Source organism: Macaca nemestrina, chromosome 7 (genome assembly GCF_043159975.1).
Source record: "Macaca nemestrina isolate mMacNem1 chromosome 7, mMacNem.hap1, whole genome shotgun sequence".
Classification (NCBI taxonomy): Eukaryota; Metazoa; Chordata; class Mammalia; order Primates; family Cercopithecidae; genus Macaca; species Macaca nemestrina.
Window position 1 is genome coordinate 84,117,523 of NC_092131.1, and position 27,044 is coordinate 84,144,566.

Below are 27,044 nucleotides of genomic sequence, written 5' to 3' on the forward strand. Positions count from 1 at the left end.
AAGCAAGGAGTATGTATCATGTCAAAAGGACTCAGCTGTTTTTGGCCTAGCTTCCATAGCCAAATGTGGGACAATTTGAACATTTTAATAATGTCAATTTAATAAACACTAAGTATGTTTAAATCCATGAGTTCATAATGTTTGTGTGTAACTAACTGGTTACCTTTTCGAAGGATTGATAGGAAATCAAATCATTATTTTGAAGATGGCAAATAAAGAATTGAGCAGTTATCTTGCTGTTCCTGTATAAATGATACCACAGGGTGATGAAATAGAAATGTCTATTTTATAAAATTATTGCAACTGTTATGACAACTCAAATATGGCTGTTTTGCAATCCTTAGTGAGTTAATGCATTTAGACACTGAACATCTGGGTCTGGATTCGTTAATGGGTTAATTGAAGGAAAAGAAAGGAATGGAGGGGGAATCCGGAATCCGTAGACTGATAGAGACTTGAAAGTCATGCGAAATTTTTTTTTAAATGGGAGCAAAGCTAAACTATAGTGTCTAAGGATCTACATTTAGGTGATCAAACTATAAAAAAATGCAAAGAAGTATTTATTACTCACCATAGTATCCCCTATGGCAGGAAGGGGTGGCTGTGATAGAGATGGGCAACAGGGGCGGGGCGGGGCAGGGTTGGTGTCTGGCAAAGTTCTGTTTCTTTCCCTGGGTGATGTTCCAAAGGTGTTCACTTTATGATAGCTTATTCAGCCATACCTTTGTTTGAGATGGTTTTCTTTATCTGTGTTTTATTTTAAAATAAAAAGATTATAATGTGTTAACTATATTTTATCAGTTATCTGGAGCTGAAGGGCATGCAGCCCAATTTTATTCTAATTAATAAAAATCATTTTGAAGGCTAACACTTTCTTGTCCCTGTGCATTTAGATGCCAGAAAGGTGCCTGGAACTCCAGGTCCCTGCCTCTTAGCTGAAGGGATTTATTTTTAAATCTTTTTTCTTTCTCTCCTAGATTTTATTTACATTGCTCATGTTCCTTTTAAACTGTAGAGTCAGCAATATGTAATATACGCTTACAGGGCCTACTCTAATCATTATAAAGTGGAAAGGTGATGATAGCTAACATGTATTAAATGACTATTCAGTGCCAGGAATAGTTCTGAGTGCTTTATTCCACTGACTCTTAATCTTCCCAACAAGATTGTAAGGTGTAGGCATTTCCATTTTACAGATGAAGCAACTGAGAGGCACCTCTGGCTTGAGTCTACTATGTGTTTAATGTCTGTGCTATGCTGCTTCTGATGGTATTCAGTTACATGCTATTTATGAAGCTAAGAATTTGGCTGTCTTTTATTATTTTTTAATTTTATTAATTTTGTTATTTTTTTTTTGAGAGAGAGTCTCACTCTGTTGCTCAGGCTGGAGTGCAGTGGTGTGATCTCAGCTCACTGCAACCTCCGCCTCCTGGGTTCAAGTGATTCTCCCTCCTCAGCCTCCTGAGTAGCTGGAATTACAGGTATGTGCCACCATGCCTGGTTAATTTTTGTATTTTTAGTAGAGATGGGATTTCACCATGTTGGTCTGGCTGGTCTCAAACTCCTGACCTTAGGTGATCTGCCCACCTCGGCCTCCCAAAGTGTGAACCACCGCGCCTGGCCGGCTGTGTTTTAAAGTACAGTATACTCCATTGTTAACTTTGTTATAACCTCTGTTCCACTCTGACCTTTAGATTTTTACACATTCTGGCTGGTCACTGGCATTTCCTATGAGAACACTTGGTGTTTCCTCTTCTAGGTTTTTCCTTTGAGGGAGTTCCCAATAATTCCATTTTATTTGTTGAAGTTTGTTCCCTGTTTCTGGGTAAAGACTCCCATACTACCCACCTTAGTTTATAATTCCCTCAGCCTGATCCAGATTGCACAGAAGTTATCCTAAGCTGATGCTCCTGACTCATGTGAGATCATTGCACTCTTTTCCTGATTACTCTCCAAAGTTGATTTCAGATGAATTTAGGCTAAGACCTTGATACTCAAAACTGTAGCCCCCAGACTGGCAGCATCAGCATTACCCAGGAGCTTGTAAGGAAAACAAAATCTTCAGGCTACTACACACTTGCCAAGTGACAATCTGCATTTTAACAAGATCGCCAGGTGATTCAAAGGCACTTTTAAGTTTGAGAAACACGGAATAGGTGACTTTTTATTTTTTATTTTACTATTATTTTTTGAGATGGAGTCTCGCTTTATCCCCCAGGCTGGAGTGCAATGGCATGATCTCGGCTCGCTGCAACCTCTGCCTCCTGAGTTCAAGTGATTCTCCTGAATAGCTGGGATTATAGGCACTTGCCATCATGCCCGGCTAATTTTTGTATTTTTGTAGAGAAGGGGTTTCACCGTGTTGGCCAGGCTGGTCTTGAACTCCTGACCTCAGGTGATCCTCCCTCCTCAGCCTCCCAGAGTGGTGGGATTACAGGCATGAGCCACTGCGCCCGGCGGAATAGGTGACTTCTAAGGTCCTTGCAGTTCTAGATGTCTATACTACTATGAAAGACATGTCTGTGCAGTTTTATCACTTTAACCCTTAGCTCTATTGTTTACTAATGGTGAAGCTTTGGACAAATTACTTGACCTCTCTGTGCCTTTGTTACTTCATCTGTAAAATGGTAATTCCCCCAAAAGGTTGTTATATATGTGCTTAGAACAGTACCTTGTTGGGAATAGGCCCCCAAAATCTGGCCATAAACTGGCCCCAAAACTGGCCATAAGCAAAATCTCTGCAGCACTGTGACATGTTTGTGATGACCATGTCGCCCACACTGGAAGGTTGTGGGTTTACCAGAATGAGGGCAAGGAAACCTCGCCCACCCAGGGTGGAAAACTGCTTAAAGGGGTTCTTTTTTTTTTTTTTTTTGAGGCGGAGTTTCGCTCTGTCTCCCAGGCTGGAGTGCAGTGGCCGGATCTCAGCTCACTGCAAGCTCCGCCTCCCGGGTTTACGCCATTCTCCTGCCTCAGCCTCCCGAGTAGCTGGGACTACAGGCGCCCGCCACCTCGCCCGGCTAGTTTTTTTTGTATTTTTTAGTAGAGACGGGGTTTCACCATGTTAGCCAGGATGGTCTTGATCTCCTGACCTCGTGATCTGCCCGTCTCGGCCTCCCAAAGTGCTGGGATTACAGGCTTGAGCCACCGCGCCCGGCCAGGGGTTCTTAAACTATAAACAATAGCATGAGCAATCTGTGCCTTAAGGACATGCTCCTGCTGCAGATAACTAGCCAGAGCCCATCCCTTTGTTTCCCATAAGGAATACTTTTAGTTAATCTGTAATCTATAAAAGCAATGCTTATTGCTGTCAATAAATACGTGGGTAAATCTCTGTTCGAGGCTCTCAGCTCTGAAGGCTGTGAGACCCCTGATTTCCCACTCCACACCTCTATATTTCTGTGTGTGTGCCTTTAATTCCTCTGGTGCCACTGGGTTAGGGTCTCCCTGACCGAGCTGGTCTTGGCAAGTGGTGCCCGTATGTGGGGGCTCAAATTCAGGTCAAAGGGTCGCCAGAGCGACAGTTGGAGAATGTGGAACTAAGGTGGAGGACACCTGAGTACTCTTAAAGCAATCCCCGTGGTGAGTAAGAAGGGGAGCTCGGAAGCAGCAGGGTAACAGTGGGACAAGTGTGGGCTCTGGTTCATTCCACCTTGGAACCTTTTCACACTGATGATGACGAGGAATGAGAGTATAATGAAGTAACAGAAGAAGTAACAGTAGGTTTGTTTGCCAGCTAAAGCTAAAGCGGCAAAGGAGGGAGAGGTTCATCCCTACCCTTCTGCACCCATCATTATTATTTTGAAGAAAAAGAGTGGCCTGATCCTCCAGATCTTTCTTTTCCGGAGGATCACTGGGCAAAAAGTAGTTGCCTCAGTGACTGTTCGAGCAGGGCCTCGAGCGACTGCTCTCAGTTCTATTCAGGCAGGAGCTCAGCAAGTTAGATGAGAGGGTGATTTGGAGGCTTGGCAGTTGCCTGTTAGAATACACCCCCCAGATCAACAGGGAAATATTATAGCTACATTTGACTCTTTTCCTTTTAAATTACTCAAAGAATTTAAGCAAGCTGTTAATCAGTATGGACCAGGTTCTACTTTTGTAATGGGACTGTTAAAGAATGTTGCTGTTTCGGCCGGGCGCGGTGGCTCAAGCCTGTAATCCCAGCACTTTGGGAGGCCGAGACGGGCAGATCATGAGGTCAGGAGATCGAGACCATCCTGGCTAACACGGTGAAACCCTGTCTCTACTAAAAAATACAAAAAACTAGCCGGGCGAGGTGGTGGGCGCCTGTAGTTCTAGCTACTCGGGAGGCTGAGGCAGGAGAATGGCGTAAACCCGGGAGGCGGAGCTTGCAGTGAGCTGAGATCCAGCCACTGCACCCCAGCCTGGGCAACAGAGCAAGACTCCATCTCAAAAAAAAAAAAAAAAAAGAATGTTGCTGTTTCCAGTGGGATGATTCCTACTGACTGGGATGCTCTTACTCGAGCTTGTCTAACTCCTGCTCAGTTCTTACAGTTTAAAACTTGGTGGGCAGATGAAGCTTCCATTCAGGCTGCTCGCAACGCCCAGGCCCAACCTCAAAGTAATATAACTGCAGACCAACTTTTGGGGGTCGGCAGCTGGGCTGGTTTAGATGCACAAGTGATCATGCAGGATGATGCCATAGAGCAGCTTAGAGGAGTGTGCATTAGAGCTTGGGAAAAAATCACTTCAGGTGGAGAACAATACCCTTTCTTTAGTGCTGTAAAGCAGGGACCAAAAGAACTGTATGCGGATTTTATAGCTTGGTTACAGGAGTCTCTTAAAAAGGTGATTGCAGATTCGGCTGCTCAGGATATAGTGTTACGGTTATTAGCTTTTGACAATGCTAAGCCTGATTGCCAGGCTGCTCTGCAACCTATTAGAGGGAAAGCACATTTAGTTGATTATATCAAGGCCTGTGATGGTATCGGAGGTAATCTGCATAAAGCTACTTTGTTGGCACAGGAAATGGCAGGACCAAGAGTGGATAAAGGAAATATTCCGTTTCCTGGAGCTTGTTTTAACTGTGGAAAGCATGGTCATACTAAAAAAGAATGTAGAAAAAATCAGCAAGTCAGGCCACCAGATGGGGAAAAAAGAAAACTGCTGAACCTGAAATATGTCCAAAATGTAAAAAAGGAAAACATCGGACTAAACAGTGTCACTCTAAGTTTGATAAAGATGGGAACCCGATTTCGGGAGACGCTATGAGGGGCCCATCCCGGGCCCCATTCCAAACCGGGGCATTTCTGGCTCAGGCCATTCCCTCACCCCGGTACAATGTCTGTCCCCTGCCCCAGCCGGTAGTGCCGCAGTAGATTTATGCTGCACAAAAGCTGTGAGCCTTCTGCCTGGGGAACCCCCACAAAAGGTCCCAACAGGAGTCTGTGGACCCTTGCCAGCAGGGACGATAGGATTACTTCTAGGAAGGTCTAGTTTAAGTTTAAAAAGGGTACAAATATAAACAGGAGTCATTGATTCAGGTTACAATGGGGAAATTCAAATTATTATATCTACTTCTGTTCCCTGGAAAGCAGAGCCAGGAGAGCGTATAGCACAGCTCCTGATTGTGCCATATGCGGGAATGGGGGAAAAGTGAAATTAAATGAACAGGAGGATTTGGAAGCACAAATAAACAAGGCAAAGCAGCTTATTGGGTAAATCAAATTACTGATAAACGTCCTACCTGTGAAATAACTATTCAGTGAAAGAAATTTAAAGGTTTGGTAGATACAGGAGCCGACATTTCAATCATTTCTCTGCAGCACTGGCCGCCCACTTGGCCAATTCAACCTGCTCAATTTAACATAGTTGGAGTTGGTAAAGCCCCTGAAGTATATCAAAGTAGTTATATTTTGCACTGTGAAGGGCCCAATGGACAACTTGGGACTATTCAACCAGTTATAACTTCTGTACCTATAAATTTATGGGGAAGAGATTTATTGCAACAATGGGGAGCACAAGTATTCCAGAACAATTATATAGCCCTCAAAGTCAACATATGATTCATGAAATGGGGTATGTCCCTGGTATGGGACTAGGAAAAATTTGCAAGGTTAAAAAAAAACCACTTCAAGCGAAAGGACAACAGTTCCCACCAAGGTTTAGAATATCATTTTTGATGGCGGCCATTGTTAAGCCTCCAGAACCTATGCCTTTAAAATGGTTAACGGATAATGTCCCAGGCTATACTAGCCAATCTCTAGCTACATTTTTCTCTGTATGGAATATTAAACACATTACTGGTATCCCATATAATTCTCAAGGACAAGCCACAGTGGAAAGAATGAATCTCTCCCTAAAACGGCAGCTGCAAAAGCAGAGGGAGGAAAACAGGGAATATGGAACACTGCAGATGCAACTGAATCTAGCATTATTAACTTTAAATTTTTTGAGTCTGCCCAAAGGCCAGATGGTATCAGCAGCTGGACAGCATCTACAGAAACCAACTGCAAAGACAGAAGCCGAACAACTGGTTTGGTGGAGAGATCTGATAACAAAAAGTTGGGAAATAGGTAAAATAATAAACTTGGGGTAGAGGTTATGTTTGTGTTTCTCCAGGACAAAATCAACAGCCAATTTGGATACCATCAAGACACCTGAAAGCTTATCATGAGCGAGATGCTGAGAAAGAGATTCCAGAAGGATCCCGAGGACCCCCCAGTTGCAGCCATGTCAAGACTGATGCTGAGAGAGGAGGATCCCAACTGTCACAAGCAACACCCGTTGAACACAGCCACCCACCTGGAGACAGATCAAGAAGCAGTCACAGATGGCGGAAGAAAACCTGAGCAAAGTGGGACAATCAGTCACAATGAGTAATTTAATGGTAGCTATGATAGTGGTGATCACCATTGCCATGAGTATTTCTTCAACAAGGGCTAACACAGAGAACAATTATACTTATTGGGCATATTTATCAATCTTGTCTGGCAATAATGTCTGGATGTAATCACTCTATGACACAGTTATACACGCTTTCTGATCTCAGTATTTACCATAATAAATCTGCTCCTATAATTGAGGCATACTGCCCTCAAAAACCTATTTGTAAACAGGATTGCCTTAGTTAGAAAAAATGAACATACTTGTTTAGGAAGATTGCATTGCAGAACAGGCAGAAGTGCTGCTCTCCGATTCCGATGGAGTCATTATTAATTGGTCCCCTAAGGGAATCTTTAGCTTGAATTGCACCTCTCAGTCTGCATGCCATGGTCACACTATGTTCAGCTGGTCTGAACAAAATGGTCAGATGGTAGAAATGATAAGAAGTACGGCAAGAGTTCCTATTATCTGGAACCATGGCGGTATAGTGGCATCTCACCCTCAAATGATGTGGCCTGTTGTAGGAGCTAAACAAGGATTTGTAGAAACTATTATTAAAAGAACAAACATTTAAGGCATCCCAGGCACACCTGACCTTAATGCCAGGAACCGGAGTGCTTGAAGAAGCTGCAGACAGATTAGCAGCTAGTAACCCATTAAAATGGATAAAAACACTTGGAAGCTCTGTGATGTCAATGATGATTGTGCTTTTAATCTGTGTCATTTGTCTTTGTATAGTCCGAAGATGCGGATCCCGACTCCTGCGACTCCTGCGAGAAGTAGCTCAGCGTGACAAAGCTGCCTTTGTTTTTATCACTTTGCAAATCAAATAAGGGGGACATTTTGGGAATAGGCCCCCAAAATCTGGCCATAAACCGGACCCAAAACTGGCCATAAACAAAATCTCTGCAGCACTGCAACATGTTCGTGATGGCCATGACACCCACGCTGGAAGGTTGTGGGTTTACCGGAATGAGGGCAAGGAACGCTTGGCCCACCCAGGGTGGAAAACTGCTTAAAGGGGTTCTTAAACTACAAACAATAGCATGAGCGATCTGTGCCTGAAGGACATGCTCCTGCTGCAGATAACTAGCCAGAGCCCATCCCTTTATTTTGGCCCATCCCTTTGTTTTCCGTAAGGAATACTTTTAGTTAATCTACAATCTATAAAAACAATGCTTATCACTGACTTGCTGTCAATAAATATGTGGGTAAATCTCTGTCCGAGGCTCTCGGCTCTCAAGGCTGTGAGACCACTGATTTCCTATTCCACACCTCTATATTTCTCTGTGTGTGTCTTTAATTCCTCTAGCACCACTGGGTTAGGGTCTCCCCGACCGAGCTGGCCTCGGCAGTGCCTGGCACATAGAAGGTGCTACAGAAGTGTTGTTAGCTGTCCTAATATTGAATATGCTTCCATGAATACTATGTAACTCCCAGTGCCAGGTCAGGTGGGGGAAGAACAAATTTGAGAACTGACAATGAAGCCACTTCACTGGAGAATGGGGTTGTAGAGGCTTCTGCAATCTAAGTGGGAGATCAGGAATTTTAGGCCTGGGGGCTGTACTGAACAGCTTGCTCAGGCCCTCACCATTTTTTTTTTTTTTTTTTTTGAGATGGAGTCTCTCTCTGTCACCCAGGCTGGAGTGTGCAGTGGCACGATTTTGGCTCACTGCAAGCTCTGCCTCCTGGGTTCACACCATTCTCCTGCCTCAGCCTCCCAAGTAGCTAGGACTACAGGCACCCGCCACCACGCCTGGCTAATTTTTTTTTTTTTTTTTTTTTTTTGGTATTTTTAGTAGCTACAGGGTTTCACCATGTTAGCCAAGATGGTCTCAATCCCCTGACCTCGTGATCCGCCCACCTCAGCCTCCCAAAGTGCTGGGATTACAGGCATGAGCCACGGCGCCAGGCCTCACCTTTTTTTTTTTTTTTTTTAAGAACTCGGGACATAGAGTGGATAGTGCCTTCTCCCAGCAATTCCTATGTCTGTGACCCAGTGCTAGAGCTGCCTGTAAAACAGATCTTTGGTTGTGCTGGGCTGTGCTTCTTCCAGGGGCTGGAAGAAGATTGTGAGATTGGTGTTAGAGGGAAGCCTGTGAAGATAGGTGGGAAATGAAAACAGCACAAATCTTGTGTAAAATAGATAAGCATCTCTTATTATTGGACAGTCTTTGTGGGAAGGTCTATGGCACATAGAAGATGTTAATTAATACCAAATTGCTAGTATTTTCTGCAAGGTGACTTCCCTATTCCCAGATGAGGGTGCTATGTCCTCTTGCTAGACCACAGCCTCAGGTCACATTTTGTGCACACGTCTTTCCAAGGCTTCAAGCTCAGCCAACACCTCTTTGGGCAGATCCTGGTTGACCTGCTCTGTTAGGTAGCTCCGAATGTCACGAACCTCCTGTTCCCAAAAATCCTTGGGGAGGGAGAACAGCTGAGTGGTGTCTATAGCTCCGAGGCCACTGAGATCCAAGGCTCCCTCCTTTGGCACCAGCCCAATGGGTGTCTCTCGGGCACTGTCCTCCCCCTCTAACCGCCGGCAGATCCAGTCTAGCACCCGAGCATTCTCCCCAAAGCCTGGCCACAGGAAGTGCCCTGCCTCGTCACGCCGGAACCAGTTGACATGGAAGATACGGGGCAGCTGGGCCCCCTTGCGCCCCTCCATGCTCAGCCAGTGTTCCAGGTAGTGCCCAAAGTTGTAGCCAAAAAAGGGCCGCATGGCAAATGGGTCGTGCATGATGATCTTCCCTAGGGAGGGGAGCAAGATGGGTAAGGAATCTTCCTTCTCACTGGAGAAGGGAAGGGCACCCTGCACCCAGTTGGAAGAAGCTGTGAAAGGCTCATGGTTCTGGCATATCTTCAGGGATGGGGAAAAGATAGAAGTGGGAAGAGGTGGAGCCATATCAGACTCCAGGGGTGGACAAAAGGAAGGTCTGGCTCAGGAAGGGAGAGAGGAAGTGCTGTGTGTGCACAGAGGAGAGGGAGGAATGGCGAGGGTGCTCACCTTTGTGTTCTGCTGCAGCAGTGGACTCAGAGCGCATGGCACTGCCCACAAACACCCCATGACGCCAGTTGAAGGCCTCGTATACCAGGGGTACCCCTAGATCACCAATGAACAGAGTCACAGGCAGCCCTTTTCTTTGGACCCTCACTCCAGCCCTTCTGGTGAGCTTGACTGGTACTGTCTCTCCTAGGACCTTGGCTATCCCATTTTCAGACCCTTTGCCTCCTCCCAAGTTTGCATTCACCAGGGGAGAACTCTGGAGACAGACAGCTACAGGTAAGATGCAGGCCGAGGCTCTGGATCAGAGGGAGGGAGGTAGACCCTGATACAGACATAGCCCTTTTGCCAAGAACATGGAGCTCACATGTTGTTTACCTTTGGGTCTGCGGCCACCAAAGATGATGGCGTCAATGGGGACACCCTCTGGGGCCTCCCAGGCTGGGTCCATGATGGGGCACTGGCGAGCCGGGGCACAAAAGCGAGAGTTGGGATGTGCACAGGGCTCCTTGTCACCTGGCAGAGGAAATACAAACACTATTATTTCCAAGGTCATGTCGACCCCCAACACACACATATATGGGCACACATTCTTGCAGGGTTCTTTTTTTTTTTTTTTTGTCTCATCAGCTGCCTAGAACTTTGTGTGATAAGGAGCAGAGAGAAGGGAGCCAGGGCATCTCCAAAAGCTCAGGTTATTTAGCCATGAAGGTGCTGCCAGCTGAGCTATGTGAGAAAAGAGTGGGAGAGGAATTGGGGTTTGGCAGCACACTAATGTTTGTGCCAAGCTACTGGCACTTGGCACTGACCAGGGCTCAAGGGAATGGGGTTAGATATGGGCATAAGGTTATAATAATTTTTCCCCCAGAAACTATTTCGTTATTTGCGAGATTATTATTTAAATACCCAAACCTAAAGCAAAAACTGAGAATGTCAGCTTAGTACCTCAGACAATTGACTTTCCATCAGCAAACTGGGGAAGACAGACTCTCCTAAATTACCAAAATGCAAACAGGAATTTATTTTATCTTTTTATTTTTGAGGTGGAGTCTCGCTCTGTTGCCCAGGCTGTAGCGAGCGCAGTGGCGCAATCTCAGCTTACTGCAACCTCCGCCTCCCGGGTTCGAGCAATTCTCCTGCCTCAGCCTCCCCAATAGCTGGGATTACAGGCACCCACCACCATGCCTGGCTGATTTTTTTGTATTTTTAATAGAGATGGGGTTTCACCATGTTGGCCAGGCTGGTTTCAAACTCCTGACCTTAGGTGATCTGCCCACCTCGGCCTCCCAAAGTGCTAGGATTACAGGGGTGAGCCACCGCACCTGGCCTGATTTTATTTTATTAATTAATTAATTTATTTGTGAGACGGAGTTTCACTCTGTCGCCAGGCTGGAGTGCAGTGGCACGATCTTGTCTCACTACAACCTCTGCCTCCTGGGATCAAGCGATTCTCCTGCCTCCTGAGTAGCTGGGATTACAGGCGTGAGCCACTGTGCCCAGCTAATTTTTGTATTTTTAGTAGAGATGGGGTTTTGCCATGTTGCCAGCCTGGTCTCGAACTCCTGACCTCAGGTGATCCACCCACCTCAGCCTCCCAAAGTGCTGGGATTATAGATGTCCACCCAGCAAGGAATTGATTTTAAAGCTAACAAAATGCTGGAGATTTCCCTGCCCTGCTTAGACCCTGATGAAGTGATAGGGCTTGAAGAACAGAGATAGGGATATCACATGGGTAGGGATAACCTTAGGAGCCCAGGTCATACTTGGCACCTTCAGGTGTCCTGGAGAGGGATTGGGACTAAGTCAGTGGCACATGTATGAAGCACCACTGTGTGGCCCCTGAGTGGACACATCCCCTTCTCTGCTGGAGGTTGCTGGTTAGACATGGGGGGTGAGGAAGCCATGGGGCCCAGATCCCCACTCTGTCCCATCCCCAGCTTCTGCCTCCCATCGCAGATAAGAGCCATCCTTCATCAGCACCCAGTGCAGGACCCTAACACAGGGTATTGTTCTGGGAATTGAAGCTGGGGACAAGGTGCCTTAGTTATGCCCCCGAATCTGGAGATGATGAAAGGGTTGGGGAACTAGCCTGTGGGGAAAGATGAAAGTTTCTTGGATTTCTCAGTTGGGTGGGAAGGCTGAGAGGGGCTTAATGATGGTGTTAGTAAAAATAAAGGGTGATTAGATGAGGCAAGGAGGGTGACTGCTAGGCCAGCCTGGCAAACCTGAATATAGGCTTCAGTGACCACAAGGCCACCCTCCCCTCCCACACTTTTCTTTGCCCCCGCCTTGGTGTCTGGACTGCCTGACTGCAGAAGGCCATGGAAAGAATACTGAAGGTCCAGAGTGCAGGGCTGAGGGAAAGGTGGGACTCCCAGGCACCCGGGGTAATGACAGGATTCAGAAACTAGCTTCTGGGAAAGACTCAAGCACTGACCTAATTTTGTTTATAGGAAGGGATTGGGGTGAATGCTTTGGAGGGACAGGGGAAGGGTGAGGGTAACAATACTGACCTTTAGACGGTGGTTATTATACAGGGGACAGTGGGAGCCAAGTGGCAGGAGGACAGTCGGAGCAGAGGAGGCAGGTTTCCCTTTTCCTAATGGGTCAAACTTTATGGATAGTGCTTGGAGCCCAATACCTTCTGTAACAATGTTCAAAAGTCCTTCCTTTTCCTTTCATTAAAAAAATCAGCCTGTATTTATTATTGAGAGTCTACTGTGTGTTTGTCAGTGTGCTAAACCCTTTTTATGCACTCTTTAATCCTCCAACAACCTCATGAGATAGGTACTATCACAACTACCTGCATTCAACTGATGTGGAAACTAAAGCTTAGAGGTTGAGCAACTTAGCCAGATCACAAAACCAGTGACTGGTGGAGTTGGGACATGAACTGAGATTTTGCCTGGGACTGGAAACTGCAGACGTTCATGACTTCTGTGCCTCCTAGCAGTCCTAGAAGATGGCTGGAGGTCATGGAGAAGGCTTTTCCACCATTAAGGTGCTGAGGCCTGGAGGCTGTGCCACACCTTCCCTACTGCACATACCAGGTTTCCAGGGTTTGCCCAGCCAGGAAGTCACAGTAACACCAGGTGGAAGAGGCTGGTCAATGCCCTCCCAGTACACGCCACCATCGCTGGTCTCAGCCACGTTGGTAAAAATAGTGTTACTCTGGATTGTAGCCATGGCGTTGGGATTGGTGGTGGCAGAGGTACCAGGGGCAACCCCAAAGAAGCCGTTCTCAGGGTTGATGGCCCGGAGTCGACCTGTTAGAAGAAGTGAAAGAAAGGAAGGACCAAACAAGGAAAACTTGAGATGTAAGACCAAAGAAGGTCCTGCTCCACCCCTCCCTGTCCTGAGATGGACCCAAGATCTGATGAGGAAAGGCTGTCTCTAGGGTGGCTGGGCTGCCAGAGGAATGGAGCAGGGTTGGGTGTTCAGGAAACTTTCTCACTGACAAAGTCACTGTGAACACTAAAGAGGAGACCTCGAGTCTCTGACAAGAGCCAGAACCAAGAGTGTGATCTGAGGGTCCCTCACCTTCACTGTCAAACCTCATCCAAGCAATGTCATCCCCCACACACTCCACTTTCCAGCCTGGCAGTGCGGGCCGCATCATGGCCAGGTTGGTCTTGCCACAGGCACTGGGGAAGGCGGCTGCCACATAGCGCTTCTTCCCTGCAGGGCTGGTGATGCCCAGGATCTGTGCATTGGGGAGAGAGGGAATAAGAAAGAGGTCACCAAAGGTCAGGGCATGGTCTTCATGGGGAAGGACAGCTAGGGTTTAACAGGGAGGACCAATGTTTATTCACTATATAGGTGACTGCCCTGCCATTAGGCCTGGGTGAGTGGCAGGGGAAACCCCAACATTCAGCAGCCTGAGGCCAAAGTTTTGGGCCTTCAAGTAGAGTCCCTGCCCACCAGCCTGGCACCTGGCAGGAGGGAGGTGAGGCTGAGGCACTGGCCAGGCCCCACCCCTGCCCCGTCCCCAGCAGCTGCCCTGCTCCTCACCAGGCCCTCACCAGCATGTGCTCTGCCAGCCAGCCCTCATCCCGGGCCAACCGAGAGGCGATGCGCAGGGCAAAGCACTTCTTGCCCAGCAGGGAGTTGCCACCATAGCCGCTGCCGAAGGAGACGATCTCCCGCTGGTCAGGCACGTGGCCAATCAGGGTTTTCTCTGGGTTGCACGGCCACTGGCTCACCGGCTCCCCTGGGGACAATGGGGTCATGGGGCTGCTGGCAGCAGCATCGCGAACTGGGGTGTCAGGGGCCAGAGGGATCAGGGATTGGCAAGAGAGACACTTGGGAGCAGTAGCAGCACCAAGAGGTGGCTGAGGCCCCCCACCTCATAATAACCATCAGCTTTTGTGCCCCTATTCTTGGACACGGACTTTTCTCAATCTTGTGCAAAGTACTCTGCAAACACAGCCTCACACCTCCGCTGGGACTGTTGCTCTGGATCTTGGGAATTAGGTTGCCAGAGAGGACAGGTTCTTAGGGTCTGTGGAGAAGTAGGACTTAGGATTTCCTCCGAGTACAAGAAGGCCTCTGTGTCCCCCTTGGGGCAGAGCAGGTGCTTACCTTGTCCTGTCAGGGGCTGGCCCACGGAGTGCAGACACTTGACAAAGTCACCATCTCCCAGGGCCTGAAGCACGGGCGTCCCCAGTCGGGTCATAATACGCATGCTTGCCACCACGTAGGCTGAGTCAGTGAGCTGCACCCCAATGCGGGACAGCGGGGAGCCCACAGGACCCATGCTGAATGGAAGCACATACATGGTGCGGCCTGTGGAGGAAAGCATCCCCTGGATGAAGGGTTCCAAACCTGTTCATATCTTCCATGCCCCTGCCACTCTGTCCCTGCCCTGGTTACCCTGCATGCAGCCTGGAAACCTCTCATCCACAGCTCGCTGGAAATCAGCTGGGGACATCCAGTTGCCCAGCTGCCCACGGGCCCCACCAGCTGGGAGAGGTACCGTGTCCCGCTGAGAAGGAGTTACAATCACCGTCTTGCTCTCTACTCGTGCCACATCCTTGGGGTCTGTGCGGGCCAGCCAGCTGGGGGAGAGCGTACTGTCAGGAGGTTTCCCTTGTCCCTAGACCCACTTTTTCAAGTCCACCTTTGACTCCAGGTCTTCTGTTGGCCTTATTTTTCCCCACCCAATCACATCTCAGGTCCTTCCTCCAGACTTTGCCCCATCTAAGGGGTGTTTCCCCAAGGTCTCAGCCCTCTGGGGGTCTCTGCCCCTGGCAAAATCTCCCTGAACTGGTGAGAAAAAAAAAAAAAAGCAAAGGATCTATTTATGTCAGCTTCTTCATTTAGCATTAAAATAAAATACAAACTACAAACCAGACCAGGCACGGTGGCTGACGCCTGTAATCCCAGCACTTTGGGAGGCTGAGGTGGGTGGATCATTTGAGGTCAGGAGTTTGAGACCAACTTGGCCAACATGGTGAAACCCTGTCTCTACTAAAAATACAAAAATCAGCTGGGCGTGGTGGCGCATGCCTGTAATCCCAGCTACTCGGGAGGCTGAGGCAGGAGAATTGCTTGAACCTGGGAGGCAGAGGTTGCTGTGAGCTGAAATCATAGCCACTGCACTCCAGCCTGGGTGACACAGTGAGACTCTGCCTCAAAAAAAACAAAAAACAAAAAACAAAAAAAAAAACAGTTTCTTTTTTTTGAGACAGAGTTTCACTCTTATTGCCCAGGCTGGAGTGCAATGAAGCGATCTCGGCTCACTGCAACCTCTGCCTCCTGGGTTTAAGTGATTCTCCTGCCTCAGTCTCCCAAGTAGCTGGGATTACAGGCATGCGCCACCATGCTGGGCTAATTTGTGTGTGTGTGTGTGTGTGTGTGTGTGTGTGTGTGTGTGTGTATATATATATATTTTTTTTTTTTGTAGAGATGGGGTTTCTCTATGTTGGTCAGGCTGGTCTCAAACTCCCGACCTCTGGTGATCCACCTGCCTTGGCCTCCCAAAGTGCTGGGATTATAGGCATGAGCAAATCCCAGTTTCTGAGTCCGTTTACCCCAAAGCTCTCATTCTTGTTCATTCCATTAGGATGTTCTAGTTAAGTTGATTATGTCTTGGTGAACCCAAAGTGGCCTCAGTGCACCTATCTTGCAGGTTGTGGAGCCCAAGGCTTACCAGTTATTGTACTTGGGGAGCTTTCGGATGAGGCCCTGCTGCTCCAGCAGGGTCAGTGTGGCAGTATTCTCAGCCTCAGTTCCATCACAGATGTGGATGCCCTCTGGTTGGCACAGGCGGGCACTGTGCTCTACAAAATCTTGAACGCCAGTGGGAAGCTGACCCAGATCTCCACTAAGCACTCGCAGAGTCTGGATGCTACGGCATGATGGCCAGCCTAAGGGGCTCAGCCCATGCCAGCTAAGCCTACAGGAGAAACAGGGAAGCAATGAGCTAGCTGCTGTCATCGAGGGTGGACGGGGTGGGTGGTGGGGAGACAGAAAGCTTGGGCGGTTGCAGCCTGCTAAAACATGTCTGCATGCAGGGACCATGAAGAGCATGTTGCAGTTGGTGTGTGGGATGTGTTCAGGACACATGTACCTTGTAGCCTTCATGAGGCTTGAGGAGGGTGTCTCCTAGTCAGTTAGGGACAGATATGGCCAAATGAGCAAAAAAGGCACATGCCTGGCTGTGTGGAAGTGTCCATGTAGGCATGCTGATGTTACTGCATGTGTAGCCCATGCCCATGTTTAACTGTTTAATCAATGTTTAGAAATGAGTAGGGGGATGGCTGGGCATGGTGGCTCATGCCTGTAATCCCAGCACTTTGGGAGGCTGAGGCAGGTGAATCACGAGGTGAGGAAATCAAGACCATACTGGCCAACATGGTGAAACCCCATCTACTAAAAATACAAAAATTAGCCGGATGTGGTGGCGTGTGCCTGTAGTCCCAGCTACTCAGGAGGCTGAGGCAGGAGAATCGCTTGAACCCGGGAGGTGGAGGTTGCAGTGAGCTGAGATTGTGACACTGCACTCCAGCCTGGGTAACAGAGCGAGACTCTGTCTCAAAAAAAAAAAAAAAAAAGAGTAGGGGCCTTTGGCCCAAGTGTCAAGAAGCTGGGCCCAGGTGACAACTTCATATGTCTGGTGTTTGAAGCCTCATCGATTTTATTTCCATTTTCGAGTATAGTTTTTTTATAAGTTAAAATGGCAACTGTTTTTATTCTTTCCTTCTGGTGTGTATGCTGTAAGACTATGAAAGCCCCAAGCAAAGGTCCCAGTCTTTGCAGTGCCAGGTTTCTAGATGAGGACTCTTGCACAGAGAATAGGTGACTGGATGCTGGGCTTCCAGGCCCTGATCTGCTGCTGCCCACTTGGACCAACAATGATTGCGTAAAATGTTGCCCTCGGGTAAGTATTTTTGAACTGTGCGGAAGATTGACCACTGGGGAATGAGTGTCACTGGCTGGAGTTCATGGGCTTAATTCTTAGGAGGTCAGCATCCTGTTGTCTGTCCTCTCATGGCCCTGGGGGAGAGAGAAGCAAGGTCTGCTCTGATTGGCCTGGACCCAAGGTGGAGTAAGCCTGAGAGAGCAAAGGCCATGAGAAGGATGTTACTCTCCTCCTCTACCAAGGCCTCGCCCATCAGAAACTGCCCCCACACCCAGGACCGCGTGACTCCGTGCTTCCCCTGGCTCTCCTTCCTAGAGGCCACATGCCTAGAGAGCTTTGGTGTTGGTGGGAGGGTGAAACAGCAGCCTGCTGGCAGCTGGGACTCAGAGGGTGTTAGCCTGGGGAAGGGAGAAAGCTCAGAGCATGGATGCGGGAGCTTGAGTCTGGCTGGGGTAGAAGCTGGGGTGGTTTCCGCTAAAGCAGGATAGATGAACAGTGTGGCCCCAGGGGCAGGGGAGGAGGGCTACTGGGACCTGGGTCTGTTCCTGCCTCAGAGGGAAGTTCTCCCTGAGCATTAATCTTCAAGACACACATCCTTGAGGAGAGCCTCTCTCCAGTTGGAGCCTCGCTCACGTTCTCTCTTGTGAAGCCCCCACACCCTCCTACAGCCCCCTAAGTGGGACCTTTCCTTCAAAGACTACCCACAAGGGCTGCCCACGTGGAACGGGCTGTGCGAGAGATGTGGGTCACTTCCGACTCTGAGACAAAAGCTGAGAAGAGAGGCCTCAGAGAATAAATAGAAAGGAGACTAAGAGGAGGAGCAGACGAACAGGACGAGCCTGGGGGCTCCAGGCCTGGACAGAGGAAGAAGCCAGCTATGTAAGAAACGAAGGCAACTTGGCACCCTCCTCCCACCTTGCTTGCCTCCCTCTCCTGGCCCCAGGTCCCTCGGGCTGCCCTGGACTTCCCGCCAGGTTCCAGTCCTTCCAGTCCGGGAAAGGCCGGGAATGGATGTTTAACCTTCCATCTTCTTTAAGGGGTCTGAGCTCAGTCTCCCGGGGCTCACGTACCCTTGTCCCCAGGGCCCTGCTGCCTCTCGAAGTACCCTGGGGCGCAGGCTGGGAGCCCGGTAGAGGTCCGAGGGAGGTATCTGGGAAGGAAAGGAGGATATGCGGAGACCCGACTCAGCAGAGACGAACGAGGAGGGAGAGGAAGTTCTGAGAGTGACAGACAGAGATCGCGCGGTCGGAGGCGAGCGAGGCAGAGAAGGGGAGGTGCGGGCGGAAACGAGGAGCACCGGCCGGCTGCCCTCCCAAGAGACGCACGGCGCGGGAGGCTGGACCCACAGCAGTCGCCCCTGCCCGCCTCCGCCTAGGACGGGAAACCTGGCGGAGGCTGAGAGCAGGGGAGCGCCACTGGCAGCCCCGAGGGGGCGAGCGCAGCGGAAGGTGCGGGTGGGCCCCGGGCCGGGGGTCACTCACCGCAGGCCGGGGCGGTACAATGCGGCCATGGCACCTGGGCAGGGGCTGCGGGGTGGCCACGGAACCGAGCGGAGCCGGGGAGATATGGAAGGCGGGGAAGGAGGGAGCGCGGCGAAGCGAGCCACAGCAGAGGCTGGCGGGAGGCGCTTAAAAAGGAGGGGGGCAGGCGCGGGGGCGGAACCTGGTAGGGCTGGCGCGAGATTTCCTCCGCCCTGCCAGCAGGCTGGCTCCCTCGGCCTTGGGGCTCCAGGCCCCAGGTCAGCCCAGCCACCGCCCCAACCTCTGCCTCCCAACCGCCAAACCCACCTCTCCCATTGGAGGACTGGGTCCACCCTTCGGCCCCCGACTTCGAGGTCCCGCCCCCATCCGCCACCGCCCTACCCGCCGCACATGATGTAACTTTGAGGACTCTTGCTCCCCGGAGAGACACTAGGTGGCAAACAAGCTAGGAACGAGGGGCGAGGCCAGGGGCGGGAGGCCAAAGGGCCAGACGTCTAGAAGTTAGGGGGTTGGGCATTGCCTTTTCAGTTCCTCCTCCTAGGGACCCGACGCCCTGAGCCCTGGGCCTTTCTGTATTCCAAGTGCCCAATGCTAAGGTCCACTTAGTTCCCAACTCCTAAATCCCCGCTTCTCCTCCTGATCAAGGCTCCTTTCTGTCTTACTGTGAAATGGTGGAGTCTCTCCACCCCTGAGTCTCTTCCTTGGTCCTCTGATCTGGTCATTCTCCTGCCCTGGCACACACCCCACCCCCAACGGAGTCTTACTCTGTCACCCAGGCTGGAGTGCAGTGGTGGATCTCGGCTCACTGCACACTCCGCCTCCTGGGTTCAAGCAATTATCCTGCCTCAACCACCAGAGTAGCTGGGATTACAGGCGCCCGCCACCACACGCGGCTAATTTTTTGTATTTTTTGTAGAGATGGGGTTTCTCCATGTTGGCCAAGCTGGTCTCCAACTCCTGACCTCGTGATCCACCCGCCTCAGCCTCCCAAAGTGCTGGGATTACTGGTGTGAGCCACCACGCCCGGCGTGGTCATTCTTTCTCTCCACAATCCAATGAGGAAATGCATCTGCTCACCCAGCTACCACTGTAAGGTCCTCAGGTGATTTCTCAAGCTATATCTCCATTCAGACATCTCTCTCCAACCTGAGACCACTGGATATCACCCACAATGCTATATAGCACCTCAAACTCAGCTTACCTATGATGGGTGTCTGCTCAGCATCCGCTCCTCCTTTCTGGTAATAGCACCCTGATTTTCTTCTGGGGAACCATCCCCTCAGTCTGTATTGTCATGTGGGTCTTATGTCACCCCTCTTGGGGGTAGGCTTGCAGTTTAGCCAACTTTTGTGTTCCTCACTCTGGCCACAGCAATCAGGGATGTTCAAGGATGGGCATGAGATCCCTCTCCGGGACTTTTTCTGAAAACTTTGGAAGTGAGCTATTTCTGCTGAGTTGCTGAGCTGGTAGAATATAAACCTGGAGCTGCTGGGTATTAGCTTGGCACTGCAAAGCAGGAACCTGTCTAAGAAGCCAGCCTAGAGGAAGCACAGCAGGGAGATGGCAAGCAATGGATTCCTGATTTCAGTTATAGGAATCGATGCATTTCTTTTCTTGCTCAAGCTAATTTTAATTGGAGTTCTGCCACTTGCAACAGAAACAATCTTGATTCTCAGATTTTTTGGTGTTCTATGCTGGAACATAGTGGGATAATGAGAGCTAGTCTCCAGCTATGGGCTTGCTGCTGGTCCCCGTCTCTTCCTCCTCAGGCTGTAGCCTATACTCAACCTCAGGTATATGTATTTGGATCTCTTTCTCCCCAGTCCGTAGATCCAAACTCTGTCCACACTTACCCAGCTGCAAACAGATGCCTCTTGGCCACCCTTTGGGCCTAAAGGTGTGCACACTGGTGGCAGCATGGTTGACCTGAAGGTCATCTTGTTCTCCATAATCCTGCACTTGCTCTCATGGTTTCCTACCTCAGCAAATGGCACCATCATCTGTCCAGTTGCCCCAAAGGGAATCAGTCTAGACTATTCTTATCCTCCATAGCTAATCAGATGCCAGGACCTTTGGATCTGTACTTCTCAATTAGCTCTCAAGTCTGTAACTATCCCCATGGCCAGGGCCTTAGTTCAGGGCGTATCTCTCACCTGGCTTCAGGTGATAGCTTCTTTTTTTTTTTTTGAGACGGAGTCTCGCTGTGTCGCCCAGGCTGGAGTGCAGTTGCCGGATCTCCGCTCACTGCAAGCTCCGCCTCCCGGGTTCACGCCATTCTCCTGCCTCAGCCTCCCGAGTAGCTGGGACTACAGGTGCCTGCCACCTTGCCCAGCTAGTTTTTTGTATTTTTTTAGTAGAGATGGGGTTTCACCGTGTTAGCCAGGATGGTCTTGATCTCCTGACCTCGTGATCCGCCCGTCTCGGCCTCCCAAAGTGCTGGGATTACAGGCTTGAGCCACCGCGCCCGGCCTCAGGTCATAGCTTCTAAGGCACTTCTTGGACTCCTGCCTCTCCAAACACCAACCCCTCTCCCAACCAAGCGACTCCCCACACTGTGCATGCAAATCCACTTGGAAAGTGAAGAGAGAAGTATAATGTTTATGGTATGGACAGTAAGTGCCAGGCTCTGTGTCAGCAACTCTGCATGCATAATCTCATTCCGTTTCACAACTATATTTTACACATGTGGACACAGGCTTAAAGAGTCATTTGCTCAAAGTCACACAACTGGTTAGAAGGAGAAATGGAATCTGAATCCAGATCTTTCTGACTAATTACCAAGTCCCCCTCTCCCTGTAAATCCTATACTGTCCCCTTGATTTACCATTAAAAATTAGATCATATCACTCTTAGGCTTAAAATCTCTTCAAGGCTCTTTCCGTCACATGATATCTTATGTCCTTCATAATCTGACTCCTATTTATCTAATGTTGTCACCCCCACATCCCCACTTGCCTCCTTTTCTCCTACGTATTGAACTCTGAAGTTTCCAGAGCACTTCTGTGAACTTTTTCTGGACATCTGCACTCAAATTAAACACACACCAGCCTGGCCAACATGGTGAAACCCTGTCTCTACTAAAAATACAAAAATTAGCTCGGTGTGGTGGCACACGCCTGTAGTCCCAGCTACTCAGGAGGCTTGAACCCGGGAGGCAGAGGTTGCAGGAGAATTGCTTGAACCCGGGAGGCAGAGGTTGCAGTGAGCCAAGATCGCACCACTGCATTCCAGCCTGGGCGACAGAGCAAGACTCTGTCACACACACACACACACACACACACACACACACACACACGCCTTTTCTGTTCATCCCTTAGAATGAACATCTATTTCATCTGTGTTGCTTCTATCCCATGTATATGCCTATATTTTTGTACTTATTACACTTTACTATACTGTAGTTACTTTTATATCTCTGTAATCCTCACTAGAGTGATGATTTCAGTCTTGTTTTTTTCCTAGTTCCTAGCAGTACCTGGCCTATAATAGGCACTTAATAAAAGTTGGTTGAATAAAAGAATGAATGAGTGCCATGTTTCTGAATCATTCTTCCTCACCATTACTTTCTTCTCTAGCTTTAGGCAAATGGAGCAAGGGGCTCATGTGCGGATTTCCTTGCACTGCTCATTTCCCCTTATCTGCCACACACTTTTCTTTAGTTCCCTGCCAGGGGAGCCTGGACCACCAGCTGGCCCCATGTCCAAGGAGTACCACCAGGGGGCAGAGTGTGACCAGCCTTGCCCTGATCTGCACTGTCCTCCCTGGAGCCTCTGGGTTCATCCTTGAAGTCTCACAGCCCCCGAGTAGTGGATGCTGTGGTGTGCAGCCCAGATTCCCCCTTCAGGATCATGGTGCTCATTGTTCCAGCTGCTGAGTGTTGGCTGCTGATGGCTCACAGCTGAGTACTTCCTTGAGCACTATCTGTGGCCAAAGGGAGCTGTCTCACCAAATGCAATGCCTGCTTCCTGGGGGCAGAATGTATCCAATGAATGGTTGTTACAAAGTACAGAGGCCTAGCCCTTTGCCTCAGTTTGGGACAACTCTGAAGGTCCATCCCAGTCCCAGAGCTCTTTAGGCTCAGCTGATTACAGCTGCAGTGCCATTCAACTGTTCCTTCTCTCGGGTCCTGCTACTCTCACTTTCTTCGAAAGGCTCCCTGCCCCCCGCCCAATAAACCACTTGCAAACAAGGTTCTGTCTCAGAGTGTGCTTCCAGTTGCAGATACTCCCCAGGCTCAACTTGGTTATGGCATTAGTCCTCTAATCTGACTCCTAGTTCATTGTTGCCTTCCTCCACAAACACAAAGTGCTGACATACGTGATCCTTTCGAACACAAATCTGATCACATCATGTCTCTACTGAAAACGCTTCAGTAGCTTCTCCCTGCTCTTAGAATAAAGCCCAAACCCTTAATGTGACCTCCCCGGCTCTGCATGATCTGGCCCCTGCTGACTTCTCCAGCTTCACCTATCATTGTTCTTCCCACCTTCCAGGCTTTCTACTCTCTGGCTACATGGATCTTTTCTCAGTTTTGTGAGCATGTCTACCTCTTTCCTGCCTCAGAGTCTTTGCATATGTTGTTTCTGCAGCCTGGAATTCCCACCCTGTCCACACCTCCAGGCAGGGTCACTTCTTATTCACCTGACTAGTCTTGGTTTAACATGACTTTCTTAGGCAACCTGTCCCTGTGATCCATCCCCTCTGGCCTTGTATTAGAGTATGTCTTCACGGAAAAAAATTTCATAGCACCCTGCCCTTCTTCATAGCACATTCATCTCTGTTTAGATGGTTTGTTGTTATGTAGACACATCTCTAACACATGTAGGACCTGCGGCAAGAGTACAAATAGAGGCCCTCAAACCTTGTGTTTAAATATTTAAAATGGGCTGGGTGTGGTGGCTCATGCCTTGTAATCCCAGCGCTTTGGGAGGCAGAGGCTGGAGGATCACTTGAGACCGGGAGTTTAAGACCAGCCTGAACAACATAGTGAGACTTCTTCTCTACAAAAAATAAAAAATTAGCCAGGCATGGGGGTGTGCGCCTGTAGTCCCAACTGCTTGGGAGACTAAGGTGGGAGATAGCTTGAGCCCAGGAGTTCAAGGCTGCAGTGAGCTATGATTGCACCACTGTACTCCAGCCTGGGTGACAGAGTGAGATCTTGTCTCAAAAAAAAAAAAAAAAAAAAAAATTAAAATGTATAACTCAGGGTGGGGCGCAGTGGCTCATGCTTGTAATCCTAATGCTTTGGGAGGCTGAGGCGGGTGGATCACTTGAGGTCAGGAGTTCGAGACCAGCCTGGCCAACGTGAAACCCTGTCTCTACTACAAGTACAAAAATTAGGGCAGGTGCAGTGGCTCACGCCTATAATCCCAGCACTTTGGGAGGCTGAGGTGGGTGGATCACGAGGTCAGGAGATTGAGACCATCTTGGCTAACACGGTGAAACCCCATCTCTACTAAAAATACCAAAAAAAATTAGCTGGGCATGGTGGTGGATGCCTGTAGTCCCAGCTACTCAGGAGGCTGAGGCAGGAGAATGGCGTGAACCCAGGAGGCAGAGCTTGCAGTGAGCCGAGATTATGCCACTGCACTCCAGCCTGGGGAACAGAGCAATACTCTGTGTCAAAAAAAAAAAAAAATTAGCTGGGCATGGTGGTGCATGTCTGCTACTCAGTAGGCTAAGCCAGGAGAATCACTTGAACCCAGGAGGCAGAGGTTGCAGTGAGCCGAGATCACACCACTGCATTCCAGCCAGGGTGACAGAGCTGTCAAAAAAAAAAAAAAAAGTATAACTCAGGCTAACAAACTGTTACACAAAATATATTCTGTTCTACCTTGACAAATATATTGACAAATATATACTTCACAGTGGCCTGGAAGGCCAGGTTCAGATTTGTATTTTATTTGGAATCCTCAGGGTTCTGCACCAGAATGTGGTAGTGTAGGGGAATGTAGTTTTGGCCACTGGCCCTCAGCTGGGCCCACTTTGCCTCCCACCCCTGACACCATCTTGGACTGCAAGGGGCCTTGTATGAAACCATGTGGACCTCCCATCAGACCATCCCAAGTCTGTCCACAGCCTCCTGCAAGTGGCTGCCCCTTGTCTACCCTTTGACCTTGAAATGTGTGAACCAGTCATGTGGTTCAGTTGTGGGAGGATAAACTCAGGCAAGAGGTTCATGTGGGCCCTAGGAGTGGGCTCGGGCCTTTTGGACAGGGAATGCTTAGCTATCTGGAGTGTGGTCCTGAGAGAATTAAGGTATGGGCAGAGGAGAGTTGGACTTCTCACCCATGTGGTGGGACATAGTCAGAGGAGGGCCAGAGTGGAGCCTTCTAAAGCACAGGGCCCAGGGCAGGGGCCACTCCTGCCTGGGCCTAAGGACAATAATTTATTTATTATTATTATTTTTTGAGACAGGGTTTCTTTCTGTCTCCAAAGCTAGAGTGCAGTGGTGCCATCATGGCCCACTGCAGCCTTGACCTCCCCAGGCTCAGGTGATCCTCCCACCTCGGTTTTTGTATTTTTAGTAGAGGCAGGGTTTTGCCATGTTGCCCAGGCTGGTGTCAAAGTCCTGGGCTCAAGCGATCCACCCGTCTTGGCCTTCCAAAGTGCTAGGATTACAGGCGTGAGCCACTGCACCCAGCCAAAGGGCAATAATTTGATGTTTCTCTGTTTCATCAGTCTGTAAGTTTCTTGAAGTCAGGGCTGGTATCAGTCTAAGTTACTGAGGAGTTGCTAATGTCTTACTTAGGGTGTGGTGCAGAATAGGTGTTTAATATGCATTTGTCAAATGAATGTAGAAGGTACACCAAGAAGAGGTTGAGGATTTGGATCTATTACTGAAGATCTAGATACCATGAGCCAGAACTAGGAATGAGAACCAGTCTTTCAGGGTTCCAAAAATGAGAGTGCAGGACAGAGGAGAGGAGGGTAGCATCCTGAAAGGCTGACTGTTTCATCTTCTCTCCTTCCTCTTCATTTTCTACCCCACTCCTGCAGGCCCTTTGCCTGCCTGCCCCTCTTTCCCCATGGTCCAATATCACTCCATCCATATCTTGCTACCTTTCTGTCCTTTGGCCACTGCTCTTCCTCTGTGGCCTATCGATGTGTCTGTTTCTTTGTATTGGTGTCTAGCTCTTGGTCCCCAAGAACTCTTACTGTTCTAGTCCTTGTTCCTCTCCACCCCTCCTGTTGTCCCCTACTCCCTTCTTGGTCCTATTCTGAAAGACTTCCTCTCTTTACCCATCTCTTCCATGTGTCTACGTCTTTCTGTCTCCTTTAATCCAAATCCCCATGGAGCCCCTGACTTGTCCTGTCTTCTATCTCACATCTACACCTACTACCTCCTTAGTCTCCTTCCTCTATTCTATTATTCCCGGAGTCATGCTGGCTTCATCTTTTTCATTCCTATTTTCCTGTCTCCAGGTGTCCTTGAGCCTGTCAGTCTCAGTATTCATTTCTCAGTCTCCAGTGGATACGGGAGATGGGCTCTGCTTTCTGGGTCCCCAATGACTGCCACAGACTCTCCTCTCCATGCCCTTGGTCCTTTCCTCTAGCCCAGACTGGGGCCAACCCTCACTCCCCCAACTCCTTTCCCTGGTTTAGTGGTGCCTGGTCTGAGCCCCAAGCAGCTCAACTCGCCTGAGCTTGTTTAGTCTGACTCCCTTAGCCTGTTAGCAGCTTAGCCCTCCCACCTCTCCTTTGAGCCCTCCAGTAAACAAGAGGATCAGTGCAGACCTGACAGCTGCTGGTTGGGGGCAAGTGTCTGGCCAGGCCAGAGCAGGCATGAAAAAGGGGCTGCACTCAACATTTCCCATTCCTTCTTCAACCAGGGAAATTGCAGAGTCTCTTTCCTTGGTGTCCACTTTAGAGAGCTACATTCCATAGGCATGGGTGTGGGGTCCTGCCTCTCCATGATCCTTATTCCCATTTTGTGGTTGGTTCCTAGGCCTTAGGCTTTTTTATTCTTTTGAGAAAGCAGCAGTAGATCCAGACAGTCACACAGAGAAGCCTGAATGGTGACAATGGTTTCTGCTCCTTAAAACAGACACCCAGGTGTGGGAAAAGAGTGATGTCATCTGATCTAGGTTTTCCAATATGTGTATGGAAAGCGTGGTAGGAGAGACCACATACACAAGTACAGACATATACACATGCCTCCCTAGGGAAGCTGGGTAGACTGTAGGCATTCTGTGCGGTTCTCAAACTTTCTTTCTTTTCTTTTCTTTTTTTTTTTTTTTTTGAGATGGAGTCTCTCTCTGTTGCCTAAGCTGGAGTGCAGTGGCGCGATCGCAGCTCACTGCAACCTCCGCCTCCCAGGTTCAAGCGATTCTCCTGCCTCAGTAGG

General features: G+C 49.2%; 2 protein-coding genes across 8 annotated transcripts in view; one reads left to right on the forward strand and one right to left on the reverse strand.

Annotated features, from left to right (window-relative positions):
* Positions 1–27,044, forward strand: part of LOC105477849 (neural retina leucine zipper) — a 40,046-nt gene that overhangs the window by 5,557 nt on the left and 7,445 nt on the right. For 2 of the 6 annotated variants that reach the window (XM_071100414.1, XM_071100415.1), the window contains exon 1: positions 17,501–18,095. The exons of 2 other annotated variants lie outside the window; for them this stretch is intronic. The gene's annotated coding sequence lies outside the window, so the exon portion shown is untranslated. Of the gene's footprint in view, positions 1–6,428; positions 8,075–17,500; positions 18,096–27,044 lie in introns of those variants that run through there. 2 more of the 6 variants (XR_984957.2, XR_984956.2) reach the window with 2 other exon arrangements.
* LOC105477850 (phosphoenolpyruvate carboxykinase 2, mitochondrial) lies at positions 8,980–18,832 on the reverse strand. 2 transcript variants are annotated; one of them, XM_011734679.2, is made up of 10 exons: positions 18,698–18,832; positions 16,005–16,250; positions 14,726–14,910; positions 14,435–14,638; positions 13,876–14,063; positions 13,394–13,556; positions 12,901–13,119; positions 10,232–10,369; positions 9,857–9,952; positions 8,980–9,600 (listed from the first exon to the last, which is right to left on the reverse strand). In XM_011734679.2, exons 1-10 carry the CDS (start codon positions 18,724–18,726, stop codon positions 9,146–9,148), a joined length of 1,923 nt encoding a protein of 640 aa, XP_011732981.1. In that variant the 5' UTR covers positions 18,727–18,832; the 3' UTR covers positions 8,980–9,145. The 2 variants fall into 2 exon arrangements, with proteins under 2 accessions (XP_011732981.1, XP_011732985.1); XM_011734683.3 differs by lacking the exon at positions 18,698–18,832 and adding an exon at positions 18,287–18,360.